The sequence below is a fragment of the Athene noctua genome, chromosome Z (assembly GCF_965140245.1).
Source record: "Athene noctua chromosome Z, bAthNoc1.hap1.1, whole genome shotgun sequence".
NCBI classification, from domain to species: domain Eukaryota; kingdom Metazoa; phylum Chordata; class Aves; order Strigiformes; family Strigidae; genus Athene; species Athene noctua.
In genome coordinates, this window is record NC_134077.1 from 4662788 (window position 1) to 4684309 (window position 21522).

Sequence of the window (21522 nt, forward strand, 5' to 3'; positions counted from 1 at the left end):
ATAATTTGTCTTTAGTTGTTGGACCCAGTAACAGCCCTAAAAGAAATCTTGAATTGACTGTATGTGTCAGTGTCAAAGGATGGGAAAATAGCAACCTTTGTATTTCATTACTTTGCAAAGAAATGTTGAAGTTTTGTTATAAGTTAGTTGGTGTTTGTTTTTTTTTTTACCCTTCCATTTGACAATGTAAACTGGATGGATTTTCTGTTTTTTAACTTTGCCTGGTAATAAGCAGATATTCCATGTGAAACTGATGCAGGTTGAAGATAAGAAAAGTGAATAAACAGAGGGCCAAATTTATTTACACAGTGCCCCTGTTAAAAATGAATTGCAGAATTTCGGTAGATACTTCCCATCATTGGAGGGGTTTTAAGAGCTGGCATCTTTGAACCACAGAGTCAAATCTTTGGTGAGCATTAACACCTACAATCCTGAGAATACTCACAGGAGTGATGGAGGCAGATCCTCAATAGGCAACCCAGATCTCTTGAGTGGTGGAGAGGGGTTTCAAAAACAGGAACTCAAAATGAGGAGAAGACTGGAAATACCATGAGACCATTCAAAAAGAAAGTAAGGAACTAGGGGAAGGGAAGACCTAGCTTGCATGACGAAACCTATATGATACTTGAAATATTTAACTGCTGCATTTTCTTAATCTTCCCCTTCACAGTTGGGGCACTGAAGTAGCAAAATTGATCTTTCTAGCCCAGATTCCACCTTTGGTTAGAAGTGTGACTTCCACAGAAATCCCATTTCAAGCTTTTCATGTAACTCAGCTTTGTTGTCCCAAATCATGAAGTACAAGATGTTTATGCTTGGCATTTTCTAAGGCTGGATATGTTCTCTCAAAGCCAGAATATCCAATTATTTAGGAACAAACTTCTGGGGTGGTTGAGAAATGTCACTAGTCTACAGTTCTTGTTGTCTTATATCACAGATGCTGTTCGCAGCAAAGTGACTTGGGGTATAAAATGCTGCCCACCCCCCTACACCCCATCATGGCAGCCTTTTCTGCCTGCTGGGCCCTCGAGCTGCAGAGATGTTTCCAGCAAACATGACATCCATTAGCTGTCAGTCATTGATCAAAAATAAAAGAAATGCAATGAAAGGAAAGAGTCCTGGATCCAGATCCCTAAACATTCATGCCTTCAAAGGAAGTGGCTAAATAAGCTGTGTTTGTCTCCAGGTGCCTTTCCCAGAAAGAGCTAGCATCAATATTAGTATTAAACTTTAATTTTCTTCCCACAAAGGAAGTCATGGGCATCCATGAGAGCACCGAAAAACTATGACATCATTTACTTGCACAGCTGTCCACAAAGCTGTAGCGCTGGAGAAGGGGTGGGAAGGGATCCTTTTCCCCTCCAGGGGTGCACCATGGCACTTGCCAAATGTGGTGACATGCTGGTGTCACTTGCCCATCCCCTCCTTTGGCCCCTCTGTGCAAAGTTAATTAAAATGGTGCTAACCATGGCATATGCTCAGTAATGACATGTGCTGCTCGGGCAGGGCTCAGCACATCTGGTAAAAACTGCTCGTCCAGGTGCTGCCTGCTTGCTGCAATGTGTGGAGGCTGAATTTGGTGTTGTGAATCTAAAGTGAAAATTCGTACATACTCATGGCTTGTGTTTTCTTACGAACGATGACACTCCCATTGCAAGAATTAGAGAAGGGTTTTGTTTTTTAAGGGGGAAATATTGTGGCTTGTTGGTGTTGTCTTAGACACTTAATTTCCTTGTATCCCACCATCTTATTTGTTAGAAGTTGAAAAGTGGAAGTAGATCAGTCTGACCTACATCTGTAAAGAAACTGAGGTTAGATGTATAGTCAAGGTGATGTCAATACCCGTAGAGATGCAGCAGACCAGTTCAGGAATGGGTTTCACTTGCTGTAACATGGGTGGAGGTAACACAACAGACTCTGCCTGCCACATATAAGTACTAGCACTTCCCTAGCACTAAAAAAAACCTCACTAGAATGCCTGCCTGAGCTTTTGAGAGGCCTCAGGTAACCTGTGGAGTGTTGTGATTACTTTTTTTTCCCCCCTTTTCACAGGAAAAATGCCCTCAGCCGTGTGCCTGCTGACCTGCTTGACCTCACCCCCTGAAAATATAAACAGGGACAAATTTTGCTGAACGTCTGTGGGGAGAGGTGGGATGATGCGTTTGAGCACATGTCGTAGGAGGAGTGGCTGAGGGAACTGGGGGGGTTCAGTCTGGAGAAGAGGAGGCTGAGGGGAGACCTCCTGGCCCTCTGCAACTCCCTGACAGGAGGGGGCAGAGAGGGGGGATGAGTCTCTGAAGCCAAGGAGCCAGCGCCAGGCCCCGAGGGAATGGCCTCAAGCTGCCCAGGGCAGGGTCAGGCTGGCTCTGAGGAAGGATTTCTGTGCAGAAGGGGCTGTTGGGCGTTGGAATGGGCTGCCCAGGGCAGGGGGGAGTCCCCGGGATCCCTGGAGGGGTTGAAGAGTCGGGCTGAGCCAGCGCTGAGAGATCTGGTGGAGCTGGGAACGGTCAGTACTGGGTTAACGGTTGGACTGGATGATATTCAAGGTCCTTTCCAACCTAGCTGATTCTGTGATTCTGTGAAAGCTTGCAGAGGGATGGTCAGCAGTAACTGCCACTTTGGTAATGCCTATAGGATGCTCTAACAGTGATTAGTATTTCCATGGTACGGATAAGTTGCAATACGCTTTGAGATGGCCAGACGTAAAAGGCTGCTATAAATGAGTGCAGCAATATTAAAACTTAATGACGTAAGCTCGCTGTTTCCAAAGCAGAGTCGATACAGTGCTGAAAACTGTGAAGCGATCGGTGGTGAATCACTGGGGCAGGGTGGATTACGAGTCTTCCTCCTGTTAATGGCTAATGCGAGGACTTCGTCTGTCTCTCTGCGCTATGCCAAACATCTCCTGTTGGCATGTGTGAATGCTAACAGGAGGAAGGTGACATGAAAACACCGTTCATACATATTACTCATGTGCAAGCTGTGGATTTTTTTTTTTTCCCAAAGAAATCTCCTCTTCCTTTGAGCCCATAAATTAAATACACCAGTCCAAGGGATTCTTAAAATTTAGCCGAGTACAGATCATAACTTACTGTATTTATTATAATAATTTCCCTTTTTTGTACTATTTACATTCATGGAAAGGTGAAGTTAGGAAAATATTATGGTTTTTTTGTTTGTTTTTTTTTTTTTTTTTCTGTCTTGGTGCAATAGAGACACTGGAAACGAGGAGTAGTTTCTAATCAGTTTTACATGAGTGACCTGGGTTTTGCTCTAGCACTCTGTCTCCATGCTTTTCAGTTAAAATGGTGACTTAATTTCTTCTCCATGATGCTTTGGGGAAGAGTGTTAGTGGGGAAAATCATTTGGTGCTCAGAGTAGAGTCCCCATACGGTTTTTACCTCTTTTGAATATATATATGTGATGTAGTGAGGAAAAGATAGGCACTAACAAAATACATGACAGTTCTGATGCACCCATGAAGAAGGACATTCTTACAGCATTAGTTGCGAGAAATCACATACTCAGCAGTCAGGCTGTACAAGATGAAATGGTGAAAGTTTAACCTTTCCTCCAGCTTATAGGTCAGAGCCCAAAATATTATTAGCTAATGACCATCATGTGTTCTCTAAAGCCAAAAAGGGCCATCAGAATGGTTGGTCTGACCATAGGCAAAGTTTTAAATTTCCTCCAATTCCTTCTGTACCGACCCAACCAAGACGTGTCCTTCGGAAAGGTAACCTTTTCAAGCCTTAAGTCTTGTTCTAAATTCACTCATCATCCTGCTTAAGAAATGTGTGTCTGACTGTAATTTGAGTCTATCTGGCTTTACCTTCTGGCCACTGGATCTTGTCATGCCTTTCTCCACTTGAGTAAAGGACTCTTTTCAACCTGGCTGTCTCCCAAGAAGATATCGATGTGTGGTAAAAAATTCTCCACGCAGTCTACTACTTTGAAAGATAAATTGACAGAGCTTTGAGACTCTAATTTAAGCATTTTCCTACCTTATACTTATCATGATTTACCATTTTGTCTTTGGTAAAGTCTCCAGAACAAATGAAATGCAAACTTTCTGGCTCTAGTGATTTCTCAGCTTCATACAAATATATTATCAGAGCAAACAGGAAAGCGTGCATTGCGTTGACATGTGCATAGATGAAAAATGGCTCAACAGCTTTACTCTAACACTTCACATAAATTCATCTGTTATATGTAATACATGCACATGCATTACGGCTGAGGAGGCCATGTGTTCACAGAGAAGTGTTTTATTTTCAGCAAAATCTGTCCTAACTGAATCCCTCTCTGCCCATGTAGTGTCTCCAGCAGTTTTAGCTTGATGTGATGATTTTCAGCAGTCGTGTTGATCCTTGGCACTGACTATGGCCTGTCTAAGAGATGGGTTTGTTTTGGTGGTGGGTGCAGAGATCCACCTCTGGGGTCTGTATTTCAGCTCTGGTTTGGGGACGGCTTGGATCCATCATGCATAGGGTGAGGGATTTCTCCTGTTGTCCTGATCTTTCTTTTCTCCTTCCACAGTTTACGAGGTGGTGACAGTGACAGGGGATGTCCGGGGAGCAGGAACCGACGCCAACGTCTTTGTTACTCTCTTTGGAGAGTTTGGGATTACTCCCAAGACTCATCTCACAAGCAAGTGAGTATCTGGAAGGAAATCTGTATCTTTTGAGGCCTGTTCTTCAATAACTTCTATTGCATTTTGATGAAATGTAATATTGTGCTGATGAATGCGGAGGGAATGACTCTAAAAGGTATTTCAAGATCACCAGGGTAATCTGAATTTTTTTCTGTTGCGTATTTCTTACCAAATCCCTTGCAAACCTGCATTCCTTTCTGTAGGTGGAAATGTGTGTTCAGATCCATATTATGTAAGGCTCACACTTGCAAGGTGCGGGGATACTTGCTTTTCTTAAAGCTTAAATTAGGACCTCCCAGTTTAGAAGCTGAGAATATTCATCGCTTGTTGGAGTGGGCATGATGGGCCATGCTCGCATGCCTAAAGCCCACTGAGGTCTCCACGCTAAGTCAGGTACAGAGATAAGTGTCCTTGAATGTTTCTGAAGAGTAACAAAGTGAGTTTGGAGTAACGTTGTTGATGGGTAGCCACCCACACCCAGCCACAGGAAATTTGAGGCAAGTAGATTTAAGAATTTAAGCCGTTTCCTAATTTAGGCTGTTTCCATCCTATCTGCTGTGTGCTTGGTTGCGCACTGCTGTGGTTGCACACTGTTGTGGTGGCACCGTTCTGTTTTCCTCAGGCTGATGCCAATGCTACCCTCTGGATGTAGCTTCTCTATTCTTATCACTATGTTGAACTTAGTGGAAACCATATTTTATAATTTAAGAACCTACTATGAGGCTTTTGACTCTCTTAATAGCTTTTTTTAAAAGAAAAAAAGCGAGCATCAGGGCCAGCAGGTGCTCAGGTCCCATGAAAGCAAGGTTACTTCTAATAAAGTCCCAGCTCTGCATGTACTAATTTTCCCTTAGCCAGATAATTGCACTAAGATAAAGCAGAAAACCCTTCTTCACGGGGTCTAGGAGAGGCTGTGTGTCTCTGTTTTTCGGTGTTCTTATTGTTCTGGTTTTCTGGAAAATGTGCTTCAGAAATTATTAATCCTGTGCTAATGTCACACGGTAACTTCACATTTTCTCCATTTCTACAGCACCGACAAGAGGTACCTGCAGCTATTTTAAATTTTACCCTCAAAAGAGCTTCTCTTCCCAGTGAAGCAACTCAAACATGAGAGTCTGTAAAGAAAATGATATGGGAATGGTAAAGAAAATACATGAAATTTCAGCCCTGTTTGCCATATTTGAAATTCAGCAGAGCTAGGCAAAGGAGTTTTATTATCCCACCATCCCGAGAAACACCAGGGAGAAGTTGCTGATTGTATATTATATATCTATACAAAATGCTTTGTCTCTGTTCTGTGATTTTCATCCAGACATCCCAGTGAGCTTATGATGTGGAATACTGTTTCTCTTGGTTTAACAGAGAAGGAAACAAAGGCAAGGAGGTAAAAGATGACATGGTCCCATAGCAGGTCAGTGGCAGAGCTGAGAACAGCAGCAGTCTGGGGGAAGAGCTCCTCGTACCCAAACCTGCCTCGGAGTATTTGACCGATTCATCAAAGCAGCATCTGCTTTCCAAGGAGTTTTCTTGTGATTGGCATTTATGGAAAGAGCCATTTCACTGTGAAAGCGCTCTTCTGCACGTGGCTATGGAAAGAATCCAAATATTGCCTTCAAAAAAAAAAAAAACCCAACCCCAAAACTGTACACCTTTTAGACAAGAAGTCAAGAGATCCCCATAATAGATTCCTTAATCAGTTCCGGCCTTAAACAAGCTACTGGTTTTACAAGTCATCTTTGCTGGCACTCTGGTTCATGTCTGCTCTTTCCTCCTGGACTCATCACTTCTTTTGAGAAAGAAAGAAAGAAAGAAAGAAAGGAGGGACACACAGGGATTATTTTAGGTTGCAGCAGCAGCAAGCTGAGCTTGTTCAGACCTGTGTTAGCATTTTGGGCTTAGTCCCTGTTGCTGCAGAGAGCAGATGGCTGAGGTGTTGGTAAGCAAGAATGAAAGGCATGGGAAGCCAACCTTCTGCAGTTCAGGGCTCTTAAACCTGGTCCCGTAGGGGGTGACCGCTAGAACCGCAACTACAGCTTTCCACTGGGGGTTTCCCAAACATCAGCGAAATTTCTGCATCTCTAAGCAAAGTCTGGTGCATTACAGTGTTTCTTCAAGGAACAGCGAGGGGAAAAAAGCTAGTCTGAGTGTAGGAGTGTCTGCAGATCTGCTTAATTGATAATCTCGTCCCCTAAAAATGAAGCAAACCACGAAACAGTCAGTTTGCCCGCAAATTTATTATGCAGCTTTGTGAATATGGCAAAAGGATGGAATCTCATGCATCTTTCAACTAAATGTTTACATGAGTTCACTTATGACTGCAAATGCATGACATTTTATAGGTGTATGACAGAAAGCTAAAATATCATGCATTGCCTAAAGATGGTACTACCATTTCAGCTTCTGGTTAGAATAGGTTTTTCTTATTTCTTTTGTGACTGTGTGCTGGTAGTGAAATACATGACATTTCAGATCTTTTTGTCATGCATGGTAAAGGGAAGACATGGCAAGCTGATGAAATATCATGTGTTTTTAACATTGGCCAACAATAAGGTAACTGTGAAAAACAGACACAAATCTTCATCGTTTCATCATGAGTTTTCAGGAGGAACATCAGTTCTGGAAGTGGTAGCACCCAAATTCTGTCCCCAAAGATGTATTTATTTAGGCAAGGAGGTTTAACCGAGTAGTGTTTGGGACTGGGAGGGACTGGAATGAATCCTCCCTTACAGTGACTGTCTGCCAGCCTGGGGGATGGTAACATCTCCCCCCAGGGTTGGAGGTGGTGGATGGGTGCTGCTTGGCGCCAGCTGCTCTTGGCAAAATCCCGCTTCAAACCCCAGCTCACATAACTCTCCAGATCCCCACCTGCCATCCTGCACCGGCTACAGCTCAGCCAGAAGATAAAAGCACTATCACAGACAAGTTTCTTTCCACGGGCTCGATCATGGGCACATGGGTGGAGACCAAGGCATTGCCTGGTGTCATTTTGGCAATTGTCAAGACCTTTCCTACAGGAATAAGCTGCTTCTCTGTGGTCCAGTGCTGACCAAACAGTGCTAATCTTCCACAGCATTTTATTTTTCTGTGTTCACCTGCTTTCCACCATGCTGAGGCTGAGGACCAAAGACAAAACTCAGCTGGGCAATGCTGCTGCCACTTCATTCGCAGTATTTAGTGGCAAATCTATTTATTTGTTGTTAGTGTAAATGAATCCACTTTTCAGTGTCAGGCTTACCTGGTTCAGCTTGTGACAATCGCAATAAATATTCATGGGGAGATTTTCCCTTTAAAGAAAAAAAAAAAAAAAAAAAGAGAGAGATAGAAAGGATTTAGCAGTTACAGCAATCTGAAAGAAAGATGAAATAACTGGTAAGTGACAGCTGGCTTCTTACTGGATTTGAGGACTGTGCAGTGGATTTTATTTTTTCTAATTTCCTGTGCTGAATACCTTTAATTGACAGTCTCTTCTACCTGGTCTTGGATCTCTATACAGACCTTTTCCTGTTCCTAATGCCAGGAAATACATCTGAATTACAAAATATGTACATGATGGTTTTTAGAGGATGTCAATGTTCATAGCTCTACCTCAGCTAAGCCATGCTGAGTGCAGAAAATTTGATTTTGTTTTTTAATTGCTCTGGAATAAATAATTAAGTATAGGAAGGCAAGCTTATTTCTCCCAATAGTTAATATAGTAAGTCAAGAAGTGGTAGAAAATTGGTACAGAAGGGACTGTTCAGGCTTGGAAGCAAACAAACCCCAAGTGCTGTGGGGGAAGACTTCTCACGCCACTGCTGAAGCAGTACTTCAGAGATGAGTTGCAATACCTTTCCTTTAATAACAGGGGATGTTTCCTATTTTAAAGCTGCTTATGTATTTAACCATACTCTGATTTATGCCCGTACAAATCTGCAGCACTTACATTGCGCTCTGAAGACTTAATGATCTGGGGTAGCGTTAAGCAACAGCACACTTCAGAGTCTGTATTCGATTCTGAAAAAGAAACCAAGTGGGAAATTTTTCGTCTCTCTTGCTCAGGCTTATTGGCTAGCATGTGTCTAGCATTTCAGGAACAAAAACACCTGAGAGGGTGCTTAGACAGCAGTGTTGAACAGACCAGAGATAGCAGAGCTAGTAGAATTGATGTATGTATAAATTATAAGCCACCTGCAGGTACACACATAGCAGCTGGTGGCACAACTACAAGTAAGGTCAAACCTCAGAGGGAGAAACAGGAATTTACTCAAAACAGCCAGACTTTTAAGGGAATTTAGCTGCTAGACCAGGTCCGTGCTGATCAAATATTAGCAGCATTTTCCAGACTGTAAAATCTGGCCAGTTTTCCCCATGGGATGACTATAAGGTGCCTTCCTGGAACAAACTCAACCTTTCTGCCTTGCTCAAAATCCTGCCCCTGTCCCAACTCATTAATCTCAGTCTTAAAAAATGTCTAACCTCATTCTCATTAATATCTTCAAAAATATTTCTCCATGGGAATGGGATAGAAATTTTCAGCAGAGTAAGATTTGCCACCAAATTTGACAAAGCAGATGCAATTCAAAATGTAATTTATTATTGGGAAATGATGAACAACCTTTACACTGTTATCCATCTGCACTATCTGCTTTGTATATAGTTTCTCCAGAAAAAAACCCAATCAAACTGCAGATTAAAAAAACCCCCCAAACATAAAGCATAGCTCAGATTATCTAAATTAAATACCACTGCTTTATTTTCTTTATGTAAATCATGCTACCAAAGATGAAAACTGGTATTAAGATGCTGCTGCTCCATGAAGTACAAAGTGAAGGAGCGATGTATTCAATACAAGCCACTAAGGCTGTCGAAATCTGTACTGGGAATGTTTATGGATAAGGCAGCAGCTGTTTCACTGTGCCCTATGGCACTCTGTAGTTTCAGGGTAAGTTCAGACACGGGCTCTCACAGTTTTGGGCTGGTGTTTGGCTCCTGGGTGTCATCACGCTCTTACAACCCTGAGCAATTTATCTCATTCCATTAAATCCTTTCAAGTGGGACCATTTTTTCACTAATTCTTTGTGTTTGTTTGAGCAGATTCCTTCTGCTGGTTAGGTTATTGGTAGAAAAAGAAAATCATGTCCTTGGTACAGAGATGTTTGCAGTTGCTGTGCTTTTCAGCTGTTTTCTTTTCCATCTGGAGTATTTTTGGACACATGCTGCCTTATGCGGTATTTCCAGCCGCTCGCTGACTGTGATGTTGTCAGCTTCACGACAACAGTCTTGGCAAAATATATTTGTGGACCAAACTCCCTGGAGTATTCGAGCTCCAAGAAGGAGGTTAATGATGCTGCTACTGGAGCTCTGCATTAAGAGTGAATATGGTTTGAACATGCAGGGGTTTTTTGTATTAGGCTGTCTGTAAATCCATCCAGGCCAGTGTCCTCTCTGGGAGTGATCGATAGTGGATGTGTAGAGAGGAACAGAAGGATGAGGCAAACCCACTGCAAGCATTTTCAAATATCTTTTTGCATCTTGTGGAAAGCTGCCATCTTAGCCAGAGGCCTGACATCATAGATTCACCTAGCCTATAATGTATATTGGATACTCTGAGGATGAGCAAAGCTGTCTGTCCTTCCAAGACAGGAAAACAACAGCGATAGACTGCTGCTCATCCCTGCCACATCTATATGTCAAAATTATGCTGCTCACCCCTAGTCCATGAGAAACTTGCCTCCTGTGAGATACCAGGTGATCCAAACAGCATTATTTTTTCCCTAGAGGGTGACAGGCTGTAGGATGTTTTTTACTGTGTGACCTTCTGAAATCATCCCCCGTACCCAACTCCCTCCTGCTGCTGCTAAACGTCAGTGGCAGAAGCAGGTGGACCTGCGGGCAGGGTTGCAGGGAGATGCCACCAAGGACCGACTGTTTCTGATGATGTAATGGAGCATCTTTAAAATTTTGTTTGAACTGACATCCGTAGTAACACTTCGTGCTTCTATGCAGCCCTTCATCCATGGTGCTTTTGCAGGTGGTTCTGTGTGTACAAATCATTGTCAGATAAAACATCTAATAGAAAACAGAAATTGCTAACAGAAATCCCTAAAACTAATAGAAAGGCGTTTTAAAGGATCATTAATGGAGTGATTCAAAGCTAAATTGGTTCATGTTACTCCATCACTTCTAAACATTATAGCTATTATTTTTATGCCTCTGCTGTGATCAGTACTCAGGTCTTCCCTCTGTTCCTAAGAGCTCAGCTCTGAAAAGGGTGCTCAGAAGTAAAGACCATTATCTACAAATATTCAACATTTCCATTTTAAATGTGATTTTCATTTGGGTGGTGGGATTATTTTTTGATAGTTCCCCTTTATTTCTTAAAATAGGTCATTTACTAGTGAAAATGTTTATTCTATGTCTTTTTGCATATAAAATGGCATCACTGATAGTTTCTGGTTGTCAACATATCAAGTAGTAGTGAAACTCTCTTGGCACTGCCTCTGTTGTCTGTGCCAATGGCCTACAGAAGAGATAGATACACACAGGGATTTATAAGTACTACGCTCAAATAGGCACCAGTTCTCACACTACTTTTTAGCAATGTGATTTACTCAACTGGGGAACATAGTCCTCTAAATCATTGTACATTTGCAGTACTACGAGCGGTGCAATCTGCAGGCAATCATTCAACCAAAAGAATCAGAAAACAGCTTCAGATATAAAAACCCCATATAATCACAGACTGGTCTGGGTTGGAGTGGACCTTAAAGATCATCCAGTCCCACCCCCCTGCCATGGGCACGGCCACCTTCCACCAGCCCAGGTTGCCCAAAGCCCCGTCCAACCTGGCCTTGAACCCTGCCAGGGAAGGGGCAGCCACAGCTTCTCTGGGCAACCTGTGCCAGGGCCTCACCCCCTCACAGGGAACAATTTCTGCCTTACATCTCATCTAAATCTCCCCTCGGTTAATTTAAAACCGTTCCCCCTCATCCTGTCCCTCCCCCCTGATCCAGAGTCCCTCCCCCCGTTCCCGCAGCCCCTTTCAGCCCTGGGGGGCCGCTCTAAGGTCTCCCCGGAGCCTTCTCTCCTCCAGCTGAACCCCCCAACTCTCCCAGCCTGTCCTCACAGGGGTGCTCCAGCCCCCCCAGCATCTCCGTGGCCTCCTCTGGCCCCGCTCCAGCAGGTCCGTGTCCTTCTGCTGTTGGTGCCCCAGAGCTGGACCCAGCCCTGCAGGGGGGTCTCCCAGAGCGGAGCAGAGGGGAGAATCCCCCCCTGGCCCTGCTGCCCACCCTGCTCTGGGTGCAGCCCAGCACACGGGGCCTTTCTGGGCTGCCAGCGCACGGTGCTGGCTCACAGGCAGTTTTCCATCCCCCAACCCCCCCAAGTCCTTCTCCTGGGGGCTGCTCTCCATCCCCTCCTCGCCCAGCCTGGATCTGTGCTGGGCATCGCCCCGACCCACGGGCAGGACCTTGCCCTTGGCCTTGTTGCACTCCAGGAGGTTTGCCCGTCCCCCCTCTCCAGCCTGTCCATGTCCCTCGGGATGGATTCATTCCCTCCAGTGTGTCAACCACACCACACATTATAGAATTTCATATACTAATCTTTGGAGAAGTTCCTTGGAAGTTTCTTACAAAGCAATCGGGTAAAACACTACAATGGAGTATAAAAAAAATAAAGTTACTAAAGCCAATTAAATATGTAAAATAAAAAAGCCGATTGCAACATATTTCTGAAGTTGCTTTGCACTGGCCTGACATCCCAACTGAACAATAGGTGTCCAAGTGAAATTCTGCTGATGTTTAAGTGTTTGCTTATGGCTAGCCATACCCAAGCCCTGGATCTGAATCAAGTCAAGCCTGAACATTAGAAATTTAATTCTGCAATTTCCAAGTCGGATTTTTCCCTGATCTGTTTGTCACCCGAGCTGTGCAAGCCAGCGTGCTGCATTGTTCAGTGTAACGAGTTCCTTATGGTAATCAGGCTATGAATTTCTTACCCCAGCCCCAGCCTGGACTGGACCCTGACACAGCCCAGATGTAATTTCTTCTTCTCTCTCTCAAATTCTTTTCTTGGCTAAACTTCAGTATAACCATTCACTGTGGGATATTCTCTCACTCTCTCTCTTTCCACTTAATTGGCAATGCTAGAACAATGCTAGAAGAAAGGATTGGATTTTTCCTTAAAATGTTCCCCTTTTCTGTGCTGTTGATGCTGCATATCTGCCTCAAGGGAAGAGACTTGTCAAATTCTTCCTACATTTTGACAGCAAGACTTCCCAGGAGTTTGACTCCTCAACCTCAGTCATGTTTCCCAATGCTTCTCCGAGCTCTTTAAAGATGCATGAAGCATCTGCTCAGTGGGCACTTCTGGATGCCCACTCAGTGCTCCTCCAACACCACATTTCCTACCCACAGCTCTCCCACCATCGAAGCAACCGAAACAGCCCAGCACAGTGGCAGGACTGCCACAAACCAGCAGCCACCAGGCCCAGCGCACTGGAAGCCTTGGGCTAATTAGTCCCACTTAATACTTTTTTGCCATCTCCGTAGCAGTCTGCAGCACTGCATTGATCTCTGGAGACGGTGCAGGGAGAAGCCGCTGTCATTACGACGCTTGCTCAAGCCTGACAAACTAATCACCTCACACTCGTTGTTTTCTCTCCGACAGCCAGGTTGGGGGAGGTTGGGCTGGATTTAATTGTTTCTTGTCTTCATGGCAAGGTTAACCATTTTAGCCTTTTCACGTAGGGGCAATGCTTCTGGTGCGGTATCTGAAAGAGCAGAACAGATGAGGAGGAGAGCTGTGCCTGCATTTGCAGAACACACAGAATAACCTTTAAACAAAGCTGCATGCAGATCCGTCAATGATGTGAAGAAGAGCACTGAGCCAAACTGAACCCCCTTGCTCCGATTATTAATATTCATTAGCTTTCTGAGTACAAGCTGCTTGTCACTGTGGCTTTATGCCACTGAAGTGCTGTCGTTTCTTATTCATTTTAATATGACGTCTGGATTTTGCTGTGTTAATCATCTGTAGCAATGCTTAGCAGCCCAGGTAAAATGGGGGCCCATCAGGGAGGGCAGGTGGGAGAGGCCGTGTCTTCAGAGCAAGGATGGGTTGATGTTATTCGTAGTGTTTTTGTGGAAAATAAGAGCTCAGAAAGGATGGAGGTGCTTACTAAAGGTTCATACTGCAGGCTAGAGGCAGAACTGGGAATTAAATTCTATGTCCCCTAACCTGGGCCAATATACTTTATATTGCCATCGACTTGCACTGGTGAAATACAAATCGCACACTTAACACTTTTCAAAAAAATCAAACTATTCCCTGTCCTACAATCATTTTGCTTTGAATGAGATGGAAATTGTAGGAGAAAGCTGCAAAGTGGTTGTTAAAAAAATGTTGGAAGATGGGCGTGGAAAGAAACCTTTGATGCAGTTGGATGCTTTTATCTTTGGCTGAGCTCTGGGCAGATCTACAGCTCTGCAGGGAACTTGCTGGGCTGCGGATCCCCTTCACTCCATCAGCACGAGTGGTTCTGTTGGATGTCCAGAGGCTAGGATGGCAGGAGAGGACACCTCTGGGAGTGGAAAACCGAGATGAAAAGCATACTGAGGCCCTGCAAAGCAACTGAGGTGGATGTGCAGGGGGGTCCAGGTTCACAAGAGTCTTCCACATTGGTTGGCCAATGAGGGCTGGTCAATAAAGGTGAAATGAAGTTCTGGCTCGACCACTCTGAACGAGCACTTTCCAGTCACCCTGGACTGGAGCAGTTGAAATCCTCCCCGTGTTTTTTGCTGTTACTTCCATGTTTTAGCAACCTATAGGTGGGCTAGCAGAGTTGAAGAACCACAGATGAGGTGTTACCAAAGAGTTGGAGTTCTTAGTGTAATTTTTGCTTCACTGGTGCTGCCTTGAAATATTTTTACCGAAGATTATTTTCAGACACCTCTGAAAGCCACTTGGTGAGAAAAACTTACAGGCTCCCCCCAGCTCTTACCTCTAGGGACAATTTAGTTTAGGATTTTGAAAAACCCTTGTCCTGTTTTATTCTTGGAGGTGATATGGAATGTGATCCAAGGTTTGCATCTGCTTGGGCCAGCATTGCATTTCCCCCAAAGCTTCCATCTCAGGTTTTGGAAGGACTCTTAGAGGGGAAAAAGTCTGTTAAATGTCAGTACTTAGAGCTATCCAAAACTTGTCACAGGGAAGAGAGTATTGAAAAGTAGGTCTTTCCGGTGCTAGAAATGACATTTCTTCATCCTTAAGCAGTAGCACTCTGTCAGGCCACAAGGTATGCTTGCTGACAAGGTTATTATTTTCTTACCATAGCTTTTGGTGCATGTGTATTACAGGAGCAGCACAGCCTTTGAGAGGAGTAAAACAGACGTGTTCCGAGTTAAAACCAACAACGTTGGACAAATAAAGAAAATAAGGTACCCGCACCATGGTACTACCATGGTACCTGCTCCACGAGGTGCTAATTGAATGACAGGCTGTAGAGGTTTTTAGCTTTGTCATGTTTTATTCATTGTTTGTTAATGTGCTCCTATCAAGGTGAAGTTAGGGGATGGTAAAAGCTTGTTTACTGTCTAAGATTTGAACTGAAGCATGAAATCACCTACGGTATTGCTTATAACTATCCACGCTCCCCATCAAGAATTGTATTTCTGTCATATGCAATCATAAAGGAAGGCATTTAGGAATGTTTTTATGTCCTGATGGAGGTAGAAGGGGTTCGCTATCCTCTTTTGCTAAATTAGTGTAATGTAAATGATAATTATTATGTTTAACCACCATCTGACTGACCTATATAAAATTAAAAATTAGTAAGTAGTACAAAGAAAGCTGGGAAAATGGGAACAGGTGGATAAAACAAAGATAAAAGAGCAGGAGGGAGACAAGGTGGGAGGAGAGCCATTTATGTTTTAGATATGCCGTGTAAGGCGTATGAATGCACATGTTGCAGATAATAGCCCACATACACACCTATGATATCTGCCCACAAATACATATCAGAGGTGGTTATTTTCAAAATACCCTGTAAAATCCCATAAAACCTATAAAACACTTTGGACAGACAGGTATAAAAAAGCATTTTGTGTATAGTTATTCTAGCCTTGCCTAATATAAAATATTTCACGAAGTTACAGTGTTAGTGCCTAGTCTTAATCCAAATATCAAATCCAGGGTTTTTCTTCCTCTAGGATTGAGCATGATAACACCGGACTGAACGCTGGCTGGTTCCTCGACCGTGTGATCGTGACCGACATGAACAGACCTCACCTCCGGTTTTACTTCCCTTGCAACAACTGGCTGAGCAAGGAGGATGGGGATGGACTGTACGTCAGAGACCTCATCGGCAGCCTGAATCCCATGGATGTGCCCAAAAGTAAGAGTTTTCAAAAAAATCTCATCTTTCTGGTGCCTTGTCAGAAAGGACAGGGTTGTTTTCAGATTACTTCGGCCACGTGAGAAGTAACACATAGTCTAAGCTAATCTGAGTTTTCTTTATAGTCAGTGGAGAGAGAAATAGGAACATGCAAGATGCCTGCAGAGGGTAATTCCTTCTTCCAATCTTAGACCTGACATTTTAGGGTGGGATAAATCACTATTTGGAGAAGCTCCGCTCATTGGTTGAGTATTGAAGGATGTGTGATGAGTACTTTAAATTAGCTTAAATGGCTACATGTAGATGAGAGGCATTCTACCCCAGAAGACGTAGCCAGTATTGTTATGTGCTATGAGAAGAGGCAGTGTGGCTGCAGTCCTGTGTATAAAGTTAAGTGTTTCCAGGCTCTGGTGATGACCTGCAGGAAATTTCCATAAACCAACCGACCCTCTTGCTGTAATTCTACGCTGGTTTACCGTATGTGTATGATACCCGTATTGAAATGGTGCCTATTTTTCAGAGTGGTTTTAAGCTAATGATGTTGAAATGAAGCCAGGACAGCCTGCAAACCAGACATGTACTCCTAAATTGATATCAGCGTGTAGGCCATGTGGTGATGTATAGTGCATGTAACGTGAGTGGGAAGACGATCGAGATGTGAAAGTGGAGCCAGCAAACCAGCCTCAGGTGGTATGTCACCGTTTATCTGCAAGTGATAATGAGGAAACCAAGTTGTGTTTTCCTGAGGACCTCACCAACGCACTGCTCCTTTTTGGGAGCTTAATTTTGGGCATGGAAAGTGAAGTACACCTGACACCAGCCACAGGTCTGGGGGAAAGGAGAGGTATAGTTTGGTGCAAAAGAGGGTGAACATGATTTTGTTAATACCACATCTTTTTGAGAATAAGTATTAGATTGCTTGCGCTAATGTTGTTGACATGACCATTTGGGAGTGATTTTTTTGGTAAAAACAGTATATTGACAGCCTTAATAAAGTTCTTTGAGAATTGATAAATGCTCTGGGAGGGCTAAGTACTATTATTTTTATTGACATGCTGTTTGGAGTTAAGAGTGAAACAGTACAGCATGACACTGTTCCTGAACTGTTAAATAATTTTGCCATATTAAGATACAACCTTCTAAGACAGTTTCAGTATGTTAAAGATACAAGTATTAAAGGATACTGCACGTGAGTTAATGCACAAAATAATATCCATTGACAAGAAATGCATGTGGGAGCATTTCATAAATGCAGACCTCTCCAGGGTGGCTGCCACAGGGGAATGAGATAACGTCTGGAGATGCTCTGCCAAAACCCCACCCAGTTACTGCTGGGGCCATGTGTGCCAAAGTCCTCTCCTACTCTTCTATCTGTTCAGTTTGTGAAATGGAAGAGTTAAGGTCACTCAAGGGGCAGGAGGGGTCTGGAGAAGGTAGTGGATGTGTCAAAGCAATACACAGTCAAGAAGAAGTTCCCTTGAGAAGGAAGTCAACTATTCAATCCTAATAGATCTGTAAATGACACAAGAGTTTATCTGCATTTGTTATTGCCCCTGCCTGAAAGAGCTGATTCAAAGGAATGCATGTGATTTCCTCCATCCTGTTTAACACCTGCCTCTCAGCAGGAAAAGATTTGTGGGCTAAACCCTCAGCTGGTAAAAATCAGTGCAGCTCCAACAAAATTGCTGAAGCAACTTCGCATTTCACTAGCTGAAAAGCTAGTCCCAAGTGCTGGCTCTTCTGGGGAAGTGGCTTTGGATTATATATCAGCTGCTATGAGCCTGGTCCAGGACAAACACAAGTAGGATTGTCTCCGGCCTTAAGAGTATGAAAGAAGAGATTTAACCAGGCATTTGTCACAAATGCATCTGTTCTTATCGCCTTTATCAGATAGAAAAGCCCAGTTTTGAGTGGCACAGGCGGGACGCTCTGCGGCCGTCTGTACAAACGCAGGTAGCTGGGCTGAGGCCAGACGCACGGGTGAAGGGTTGGATGCCTTCCAGGTGGCAGGTCTGAATCTGTAAGAGGAGACTGTTAGCTCAGCTATCTCAGGTTGCAGTTCCTCTTGAACCATAATTAATGAAAGATAAACATTCCCAGGCTGCTGAGGTGAACTGTCAGCTGCAAATGTAAATTTATCTGAATTCATTTGTCTCCCTCTAGATCCGTAAAGGTCTGAAATGAGATTGTGATACGATTTTCTTTGTACATACAATTCATTTGCCCTAAATTTGGTTGGGGTTTGTTTTTGGGTTTGTTTTTTCAGATGGATTAAAGAGTGGTGTTTACTCTTCGAGTATTGATATTTTCTAGGCTACTAGACAAACGAATAATTATGTGGTTTGGTGATTTTATGTGCCTGTAAAGGAAGAGTAGTTACTCCCTCTTAAGTCTGTGTTCCTATTAGCAGTGTTCAGTGCCATAATCTTTTCCTTTTTCAGTCATGTCTCTTCAATCACTGTTCTTCATTTTTCTTTAGTTCTTTGTAAACCACCCAGGCACTATTGTTACGGACCTTAGTCTTGTGTTTTGCTTTTGTGCTCCATTTGCTGCCACAGTCTGGTATGTTTTTTGAGGTAACAAAATAAATTTCCTCCATGTCCCCTTTCCCCACAACATCATCAGCTTCTGATCTTCTCCTGGAGAGCTTTCTCATCTTTGTCATGAGGATTTACCTTCATCTGTTGAACTGGAATTCACTGCTGGAATGTGCATCTTCTCTGTGATATGCATGGGATGTGGACTGGAGAAGAACTAAATTACTTTTTGTCATGTTTTTGGGTTTTTTTGAAGCTCTGTAGAGGTATTTGAAGCATATTTGAAGGGGGTTGTTGGTGCTTGGACAAAAACTTACCAAGCCATGGGGAACCTCATCCTCCTTCTTGGTGAGGAGCACAGGCCAACCAGAGAATCCCTGCAGGGCTGTAAGCTTTGAAGAGGTTAATTTAAAGGGGGAAAAAAAAAAAAAAGAGACATTAGAGACATTATTAAAAAATGCAGAAAAGAATATATTCCAAAAAATAGTCAGTATATAATTGAAAAAGTGGACACACACAAACTAAAAGTAGAGTTCTTTTCATGTTCCAAATAAGAGTTACCTAGGATGGCAGGAATACTTAAGTGATTGCAGATGCCTGAGTGATTGTATTTACTTATCTGAATAAAATGGCTCCTGTCAGGTTCGCTGTTGAATGCCACACATTTCTCGAGGAGAACAGATTACATTTTAAATGTTACTGCTTGAATGATCCTCTATTCCCTGCATTCACATCCACGGCATCGTATGCCCATGGCCCTTTGACAGTGATAGTGCCACAGATTCTTATTTACCCAGCAGCTGCTCTTGGCAGCCTGGATTAATTTACATTACAGGTATTAATTACAAGGACGCGCTATTGTTCGGCCTTATGCTGCTTCGCTTGAGTTTATGGAGCCTTAGGATTGTATGACTGTAGATGAGCCTTTATGCAAGGGACTGGCTGAAAACTGAAGTCAGGTGCTGCTGGTTTTTCTTTGAGTGTTGCAGGTTTTGGATCGCTCTGAGGGTGTCTGATGTCTTACCAAAGTGGTGGAGGAGGAGAGCCCTCGTAATAGCTTGTACCTGCACTAAGAACTACTGACCCAACAAAGATGAAAAAGAAAATTAAATTTGGGAACCAGTTCCCAGCCCATTGTTTGATACCTGCAGACTGGTCTTGAATGACTTGTGCCACTCTGTGGACAGACCCTTATATTAGCCCCAGAGCTGCTCTGCATCTACTGCAGGTGGGACACCAGGCCTGTGTCCTCTCTTGCTGTGTGTGATGGGTACAGCTTTTATCACCTAGCTGGAAAACGGGGATTGGGTCCTGAGATTTGGTCTTCAGGTGGATTGAAGACTGTCTCAAGACGTACTACAGGAATATTTTTGCAAGGCTACATTTTCTTTTAATGCATAAAAGAATCTGAGGTTTGGATGGGTTAGATGATAAGTTAATTACCCCTGGGCCATCCCTCTGGGGTGACAACAGGCTGTTATCACTACTTAGTTAGCTGATGCTCAGCCAGGCTCTCTGCAGTGGGACCGCCAGTCTTCCTCAGAATGAGGGCAAAAGTTGCAGTTAGTTACCAGATGTTGGCTGTTCTTGATTACCCTTGAAACCTCTCCCTAATCAAAACAATTCTCTGTATATGTTCTTTTTCTGAAGGAAAGAGGGAACATTCATCTGCAAAGGGGTGTTTACTCACTCGGTCCTTAAAACCATATTCAAGAGCGCAGATACCTGAAAATTAATTCAGCCATCTGTGCGACTGCAATTTATTCTAACCTGTCAAATTTTGGTCAAGTCTCGCCAACCTGTCTGTTACGAATGAAGCTGAGAGCCAAGGACAGATTTCCATTTGGCTCTTTGGCCATCAGCACCCTGAAATCCTTTAGGATTGGACATGATAGGCTGTAAATGTGCACGGGACAGCAGCTCATGTCAAACTGTTTCAAGGCTACATATTCAGAGTAGGACAGCACTGCGTGCATGACCTCAAATGGCACAACTACTCCATACTCTGCTTTTTCTGGACAAATTTTAGTCTTATTTGATCTATTAATAGTGAATATGTTGACAATGGGTGTGTTACACAGTACAGTACTGAGGAGCAGGACAGTCCAGCACACCCAGATCTTGAGGATGGGAGAGTCCAACACAGTTGCATTGCATTTATTTTTTTTTCCGTACTTAAAAGCGTTGGGCATTGGTCACCTATTGTTTCTTGTTATTTTTAATATTATGTAAAAAACTGATTGCAAGACCACATCAGGTGTAGCTGTGCTGTATCTAGGACTAAGTCTGCAGGGTCTTTTGCAGGCAGATGTAACTTTTCTGCCTCACTGAGACAAGAACCAGCTTTGAACTGGAAAGTCAGTGGTTGTGTCAGTTCTGGCCTGATTTGTGGTTGATATATGGTGCCTGAGAGTTTGCATGGGCACAGCCTAAGGGGGAATGGTTGTTAAGGTCACACTGAGCAACTGGAAACTGGATTCCTGTAAAGTCAGATGAGCGGTGAAGCGTGTCCGTGAGGTTGTGGATGCAGAAGGTAGTCTTGCCTTTAAAAAATTAGAACAATATTTACTACGATTACAAATGAGGGAAGTTCAGCCGATCAAGTTGCAGGTCAGCACCGATCCATTAGTCTTTCACAAGTTTCCTTGAATCATTGGTCTGTCCTCGTCTGGGGCAGAGTTAATGAAATCACCCAAGGAGGCTTAGGCTGTCTGTGTTTATGGTGGGTCAGAGAGCGAAGACGACGGTCAGAGAGAGTCACAGAGCAGTTTCCTTCAAAGGCAGGAAAGGCAGTCTGTGCAGGCGTTATGAAGGCAGACTGTGCACATGAAGAAGCAACCTGTGCTGGACTTCTCTGCCGGGTGTGCCTGTGAGAGCATCTGAGCAAGCACACACAGGGTTAACATGCTCTAGATACAATCTGAGGTTTTTAGATCCACTAGGACCCAAAACTCATATAT

The 21522-nt window shown here is 43.5% G+C and overlaps 1 protein-coding gene across 4 annotated transcripts in view; it reads left to right on the forward strand.

Annotated features, from left to right (window-relative positions):
- The window catches only part of LOXHD1 (lipoxygenase homology PLAT domains 1), a 146430-nt gene that overhangs the window by 12543 nt on the left and 112365 nt on the right, over window positions 1-21522 (forward strand). For all 4 annotated transcript variants that reach the window (XM_074932653.1, XM_074932654.1, XM_074932655.1 and 1 more), the window contains exons 2-4: window positions 4540-4654; window positions 14989-15069; window positions 15841-16025. In XM_074932653.1, the coding sequence (XP_074788754.1) occupies window positions 4540-4654; window positions 14989-15069; window positions 15841-16025 (381 nt within the window). The remainder of the gene's footprint in view (window positions 1-4539; window positions 4655-14988; window positions 15070-15840; window positions 16026-21522) is intronic.